General features: G+C 43.7%; 1 protein-coding gene across 1 annotated transcript; it reads right to left on the bottom strand.

Moving 5' to 3' along the window:
- Positions 1 to 1024: 1024 nt before the first annotated feature.
- On the bottom strand, positions 1025 to 4911 carry LOC149843165 (uncharacterized). The gene is made up of 3 exons (XM_089999631.1): positions 3611 to 4911; positions 1517 to 3006; positions 1025 to 1370 (listed from the first exon to the last, which is right to left on the bottom strand). The coding sequence occupies exons 1-2, from the start codon at positions 4776 to 4778 to the stop codon at positions 1541 to 1543; spliced, it is 2634 nt and encodes an 877-aa protein (XP_089855757.1). The 5' UTR covers positions 4779 to 4911; the 3' UTR covers positions 1025 to 1370; positions 1517 to 1540.
- Positions 4912 to 7705: the final 2794 nt, after the last annotated feature.

Below are 7705 nucleotides of genomic sequence, written 5' to 3' on the forward strand. Positions count from 1 at the left end.
GTCTCTGCTTGAGAAAAGACGGATTCTTTTTGCATTTCGGACCTTGAGTGCAAGGAATCAACACGGATGCAAAATTGCAGATACCCTGCCTAATGCTTTAAGAAGTGGAAATACCCAAAAAAAAAAAAGGTTATGTCTCCAAAGATGCCCTTAAATTTTAATGACTTAATCTTCATTTTTTTTTTGTTTCTTGGCTGGGCTGAAGGAAACTCCCCACCTTCCAATCACTGACATTAGCAGGCCTTCAGTTGGTAAAACCCTTAAGGTCCCCCGCCAACCAGAGAGTACACCCAGGAGCTTTATTTTCGTGTCTACCTTCACTCTCTAATTTTGGTTTATCATGTTTGAGGCCAAGATATATGCCCTTTTAAGAGTAAGCTATGGGAACATATTGCTACAATATAAAGCACATGTACAAAGGAGAAGTCTATAGGTGCACAATCACCATGATCTACAGCTAGCGGGTTTTCTCATATTGGAGTTTTGATGCATGTGGGACCCATTGCACGGTTGCCATCCAATGGAAAGAAGTAGCGTGCATGAGACGATAGTAGGCATGGTGGCCTTATAGTATAAGTCCATCTACTTTGTCTTTGTCTCCAATAGTTGCATATTCAACTACTCCTAGTGGGGCAGATAACCTCATACAGAAATAAGCACAAGTGTTGCTTATGGTGCAACACTTTATTCTTGATGTAATTCTTTCATACTTTATTTAAATATATTTTTCTTTAAAAGAAAGGTGTCGTGGCATCTAGTCAAATGTGAAATAAATGGATTGCGTGCTTGTCATGTGGTGTGTTTGTATTTATCGAAAAATAGTATAAGGTATTACCAACTAGTTCAATCACTTCTGTACGCATGTCTCTGTGTGCGTACGAGAGAGACTTAGCATTACTAACAGGCATATTTCAAAATGATAGCACGTTATCAGCTTTTTCCTAACTTGTTTATGCACATTATTTATAGGTTGTACTACTCACGAGCCATCTCAAACGGATCGATCGACACGAGAGAGAGAGAATGAATGAAAATAACCATTTTTATTGACATAAAGTGTGCATCATAGTGCACAAGAAAGCTCTGATACAATGCCCGATACAATGAGAAGAAAGGATTATACAATAATAAAAAATAAACGCGAGGAACTTGGCCAAAGTAACGACAAGAACTCTAATTGATGATGGTTTTCAAGGTGCTTTAACCAGTCTCCCTTATGAAACCAATCCTACTCGAATAAACTAGCACCAGAATGTGGAAGACGGCAACCACGACGGGACTCTCCATGTTCGTAAATCCTTGAAATGTGCTCCTCCATGATGATACCTTTGATCTCTTCTTATTCCTTATTGTAAGAGCCCAATTAATATCTGCAACACACAAAAAAAATTGTTGCAATGACTAACTTATGTATTAGTTGTTGCAATCTAAGTCAAGAAAATTGGAAATATTGAAGTGATAAAAATTATGATTATGTATAAAAACATTGGTAACTTTAATCAGCGAAAATACTTACATGATCGGCGAGGCTGCATCAAATTTAGTATTTGGGTGGTGGTGGTGGGGAGCTGTAGTAGTAGGGAAGAGGTGGTGATGGGGATGGTGGTGGTGGAGATTTGTAGTAGTAGGGAGGTGGTGGAGATGGGGATGGTGGTGGTGGAGACTTGTAGTAGTAGGGAGGCGGTGGCGAAGGTGATGGTGGTGGAGGTGATTGGTAGTAGTAGGGAGGAGGAGGAGATGGTGACGGTGGTGGAGGAGACTTGTAGTAGTAGGGGGGTGGAGGAGATGGAGATGGTGGTGGTGGGGACTTGTAGTAGTAGGGAGGTGGTGGTGAAGGGGATGGTGGTGGTGGGGACTGATAGTGGTAGGGAGGAGGAGGAGATGGCGATGGTGGTGGTGGGGACTTGTAGTAGTAGGGAGGTGGCGGAGATGGGGATGGTGGTGGAGGAGATTTGTAGTAGTAGGGTGGTGGTGGTGAGGGAGATGGTGGCGGTGGGGACTTGTAGTAATAGGGAGGAGGTGGTGAAGGTGATGGTGGTGGTGGGGACTGGTAGTAATAGGGAGGAGGAGGAGATGGAGAAGGAGGTGGTGGGGACTTGTAGTAGTAAGGAGGGGGAGGAGATGGCGAAGGTGGCGGTGGGGATTGGTAGTAGTAAGGAGGTGGGGGAGATGGTGATGGAGGTGGTGGAGATTTGTAGTAGTAGGGAGGTGGAGGAGATGGTGATGGTGGTGGAGGTGATTTGTAGTAATAGGGAGGAGGAGGAGATGGGGATGGTGGTGGTGGGGACTGATAGTAGTGATGAGGTGGATGAGATGGAGATGGTGGTGGTGGGGATTTGTAGTAGTAGGGAGGAGGAGGAGATAGCGATGGTGGAGGTGGAGACTTGTAGTAGTAGGGAGGAGGAGGCGATGGCGATGGTGGTGGAGGTGACTTGTAGTAGTAGGGAGGAGGAGGAGATGGTGATGGTGGTGGTGGAGATTTGTAGTAGTAAGGAGGAGGTGGGGGTGATTGGTAGTAATAAGGTGATGGGGGTGGAGGAGACTTGTAGTAGTAATGGTGTGATGGTGGTGGTGGAGGAGATTTGTAGTGGTACTTGGGCAGTGGAGGTGGTGGGGACTTGTAGTAGTAATGGTGTGATGGTGGCGGTGGAGGAGGAGACTTGTAGTAGTAATGATGTGGTGGGAACTTGTGGTGGTAGGGTGTAGGTGGCTTCTTGCAGTCCTTGTATGGCTTCTCAGGAGCATAGGCAAATGCTTTGGTCTTGAGAACGATCAGGTGGTGTGTCTCTGATTTTATGAAGAAGGAGGCGCCGGACTTGCCATGGCCTACCTCCGTGGGGATGTTGCAGTGAGAGCCTTTAGGTGGGCTGTGGAGCTTGGCCTTGCAGTCCTTGTATTTGCCGTAGAAGTCCTTGAGCACAATGCTGTACTTCCCACCCTTCTTGGTTTTTCCAAAGAATGAGATTTCCTTCTCGCCAACCTTGCAGGTTACTTCCACGGTTGCACCTGTTTGGCCATAAGGTCAAGTCATGAGTGCACAACCCACAGATATTCAGATTTAGTGGGAGAGAGAGAGAGTCAACTTCTCGGCAAGCAGCACTCTAACATTCGCAATTACATGGTTAATTAACTGCTAAAATTTTGTATTAGTAACAACCAAATCTTATTTACGGATGTTCTAAAGTTTCCATTTTTTTTTTTTTAAATATGGTTTGGAATGTTTAAACGACTGCTGAAATATCACATTTAATTAAATATCAGGTTTAATTTCTTGGATTAATTGTTAACATTCATAGCAGTAGCAACTTTATAAATTTCAGCAAATTTTCAGATATTTGTTGGCATCCCAAAAGGCAACCGTACAAGATTGTGGGAGGCCTTACCTCAGGCTGACCTCATCCACCTTTTTAAAATGGAAAACAAATCGTTTAACCATGTTCTAGGGAACACATTAATCATTTTATAACAACGGTCATATGGAAAAGTTTTTGATTTTTTTTGAAAAAATAAGGAGAAATACACGAAAAAACAAAAAAAAAAAGAACTTAAATTAATGACTGTAACGTACCCTTGCATGCATTCAAGCCTACCATCACAGAGAAATGCTTACCATTAAGGCCTTTCTTCTCATTGGACGTCTTCTTGTGTGCCCAATCGTAGCATCTGTAGCAGTAGACGCTTCCAACTGCCTTCACAAGTGGATGGTATGGGTAGTAGTGGTGGTGAGGAGGAGGGGGGGATTTGTAGTAGTAAGGTGGTGTCCGAGGATGTGCTGGTGGTGGTGGGGAAGTGTAGTAGTACGGCGGTGGTAAGTGAACTGGTGGTGGTGGGGAAGTGTAGTGGTACGGCGGTGGTAAGTGAACTGGTGGTGGTGGAGATTTGTAGTAATAAGGTGGAGATGGAGGTGGAGGTGAAGGCGAAGGTGGCGGTGGAGATTTGTAGTAGTAAGGTGGTGGCTGTGAAGGCGAAGGTGGTGGCGGAGATTTGTAGTAGTAAGGTGGTGGAGGAGATGGAGAGGGTGGGGGAGGAGACTTGTAGTAGTAAGGTACTGGTGGTGACGGCGAAGGTGGTGGCGGTGATTTGTAGTAGTATAGTGGTGGTGGTGACGGGGAAGGTGGTGGCGGAGACTTGTAGTAGTAAGGTGGCGGCGGTGAAGGCGAAGGTGGTGGTGGTGGTGGTGATTTATAGTAGTAGGGAGGAGGAGGAGATGGTGAAGGTGGGGGTGGCGATTTATAGTAGTAGGGAGTGGGAGGAGATGGTGAAGGTGGGGGTGGTGATTTGTAGTAATAGGGAGGAGGAGGAGATGGTGAAGGTGGTGGTGGGGATTTGTAGTAGTAAGGTGGTGGTAGTGAAGGTGAAGGTGGTGGTGGAGACTTATAGTAGTAAGGTGGCGGTGGTGATGGCGAAGGTGGGGGTGGAGACTTGTAATAGTATTGTGGTGGCGGTGAAGTAGAAGGCGGTGGTGGGGATTTGTAATAGTAAGGTGGCGGTGGTGAAGGAGAAGGTGGTGGTGGGGATTTGTAGTAGTAAGGTAGTGGAGGGGATGGAGATGGTGGTGGTGGAGATTTGTAGTAGTAAGGTGGTGGAGGAGATGGAGATGGTGGCGGTGGAGATTTGTAATAGTAGGGAGGTGGTGGTGATGGAGAGGGTGGTGGTGGCGATTCGTAGGGGTACTGGCCGGAAACTACAGCATTGTTAAAGGAGAGGCAAACCACGGCAGCCAGGAAGAAATGAGGCCATAGACGACCCCATCTGGGGTCGCCAGACGGGAGGACCATTCCGCCAGAGAATCACCAACTCCGGCGAATTTCTCTATCCCCTCTAGTTTCCGGCCGTGGAACTATTGGAAAAGTAAGGTTAGAGAAAAAAGGAAAAGAGTGAAAAGAGGAGGAGATAATTGGTTTGTGTTGTAGCTTCTGTATGCGCACCCTTTATATAGAGGTATGCCGTTTACTATAGAGCTGTCATGCAAATTATTTTAATTCAGAGATGCAATTATTAATGAGACTTTGTCTCAAAATAAGCAACTCATTCGCAATGCCCAACAAGTTAATCTTGTAGTTATCAATTTCTTCGAAATGTGGCAAATTGTTAATACACTCAAACGTGGTTGACCTGTATTAGGGTCCGCTTAGATATTCGGTCCGGTTCGGATAACTTACCTGGCTTCAAACACCATCCATATTGAAGTTATATTGGATACATATGGATCTAAGCCTGAATTCAAACAGGTAGATCTAAACATGGAGCTAATGAAAAAGGAAGTCGTATCCGGGGATTGAAGAATGGATTTAACCGATTTTTGGCCGCATAAACATTCCAATTACATGCTTAATCAAAGCAGCATTCATAATTTTGTATGCATGATTGGATCTGCACTGATGGGGACTAAATTACGTACTTAAGGTGCTCTTTTAGGTTCATCAGAACACTTTAATTGTCAATATCTATAGCATCTGCATTTTACAATGACATTAGATGCCCAATCAATCTTCATGATCCACAAATACATATCGCTGTTCACGTAATTATAGCTCACTTTACTTCAGAAAACATATATCACTCATTCAACATCTATTGATCACAGTTACCAACCTCTCTCTCACTCTCTCTGTTGAATGTGGGTTTTGTTCTTGCCACATATGGTGCATTGTAGGTAGGGGTGGAAAAATCTGACCCGACCCGCCAACCCGCTTCTTAGCCGGGTTAGGGTTTGGCTTAAACGGCTTCATATCGTAAACGGGTCGACCCGCCTAACCCATTTATTAAACGGGTCGTGTTCATGTTAAGGGTATACCAACCCATTTGACCCGTTTAATAAACGGATTAGGCGGGCTGGTCAACCCGTTTACATGAACCCATCAACCGGCAACCCATGTTTGTGTTTCTAATTGTGTTATTTGGGACAATCTATTAATAATATATGAGACTTGATTTAGAATTTTTAAAAAATTTCAGCACCAAAACTAAAATTATTTTTTTAAAATAAATGCTTACAAGTAAAAATAAAAAGGAAACCTTAATCGGGTTCCCCTTTTTGTTTCTCTGAGAAAATGAGAGAGAGGGAGAAGAGCAGTCGAAGCTGCGGGTGATCTTCGGTGAACGAGTTGGACCGAACCCTCTCCAGCTCAGAGGAGCGACGATGGCAAGGATATCCTTCTCAGTCGTTGCCTCTCACGGCTCCTTCTCGACAAAGCAATGACAAAGACGGTGAGGGTTTCCCACCTCCTGCAGTGGCTTACTTCCAACAACACGGGTAGCCCTGTTGTCAATATGCTTCTCTATTCTGTCAGCATCCATAGCCGCCTTCTTCTAATCAGGTGATTTTCTGTCGAATTCAACTCCTGTTGAGTTATCAGCATGATCAAGAGTTCCTACGTCTACCTCCATCGTCTGATTCATTAGAGGATCCTTACTGTCGCCAATCTCCTCATCCTCCAACTAGACAGGTTATTCGGGTTACTCGGGTCAGTTATCATGTTTATGTTATTGGGTCGACCCATTTAATAAACGAGTCTCCATGTTGTGTAATCTTGTCATGTCGACCCGACCCGTTTATTAAACGGGTTAACCGTGTCTTGTCGGGTTACCCGTTAATGGGTTGTGTTCATGTTTGCCACATCAGACCTGTTTAATAAACGGGTGGTGTTCGTATTGAGGTATTTTGACCCACCGACCCGACAGGATTGCCACCCCTAATTCTAGGTATGGAATGGAGAAGATGCTAGAAAGATCTAGGAAAGAGATGAATTAAGCCGTTGGGAGCGCATGTGCAATCAATATAATACTTAATTATAAGAAGTTTATTGACTGCATATAATTCATGGAAACCAACACAGCTAATACTTTTTGGTTAAAGTAATTATTTATGTCTAATGGCAATAGCCGGTTTCGGCATCCAAAGAACGTTCGGGCAAAAGAATGACGAGAAATGATGTCAACTCATCCAAAATTATGACATTGCCCTCGCAACTGTATTTATTTCCGAATCTGACATCGTATCATTCGCTCGGACAAATTAATCGATTTAACAATACAAGATTTCCTTTCTTTTTCACCTGATTGTAAATGGGTCGAATTCGGATAGGATATGATTGAAATTGAATGTATCTTAATTGAATTCTGAGTTCGATTTGGATATGAATGTACTCCTTTACCAAACCCAAATTTGATTAGCTATTTATCCCTTTGTCACAATGACACCGGCAGGTATAACCTGACATGACACCATGCGGGTTGGACTCGCAATTTCGAAAATTTAAAATTTGTGAAAAATGGACACAAGGACAAGGAATGTATTGGGACGTCACCTTGTACTGCACTGTTAGTGCACGTCACCTTGTATTAGAACGTTGCAAGTTCAAATCCCAATGGTAGCTTGTTTAATTAACTGGTGGAGGTCTGCCTTACCTCAGTTTGCCTATAAAAAAAAAAAAAAAGAAGACGATGACCTTTCATACCTTATAATGCACCATGCCATCAAGCCTACTTATTGAGATATCCCGTGGTAGGGATTGTTTGTTGGTGATTGAAAGCACCTACTTTTCCAAAAAAAATTGAATAAGTTTAGGATAAGTTGGGAAGTTGGTCAAGAATGGGAAATACCCTGGTTCAAATTTGACCCAGCCTTTTGAGACAAGAAAAACATGTTTTTGGAAATTTTTTTCCTTGTAAGGCCTTTTCGGTCTTTTCCAAAGTCAATGGT

This window comes from Nuphar pumila, chromosome 3, assembly GCF_984573655.1.
Source record: "Nuphar pumila chromosome 3, dmNupPumi1.hap1.1, whole genome shotgun sequence".
NCBI classification, from domain to species: domain Eukaryota; kingdom Viridiplantae; phylum Streptophyta; class Magnoliopsida; order Nymphaeales; family Nymphaeaceae; genus Nuphar; species Nuphar pumila.

What these genes read in the sequence shown, in the direction of transcription:
- LOC149843165 (XM_089999631.1), bottom strand. Translation starts at nt 4,778, where the DNA reads ATGGTCCTCCCGTCTGGCGACCCCAGATGGGGTCGTCTATGGCCTCAT. An exon ending in TGAGAAGAAAGGCCTTAATG is followed by an intron (nt 3,007 to 3,610) that starts GTAAGCATTTCT and finishes ATGGCCAAACAG; the next exon opens with GTGCAACCGTGGAAGTAACC.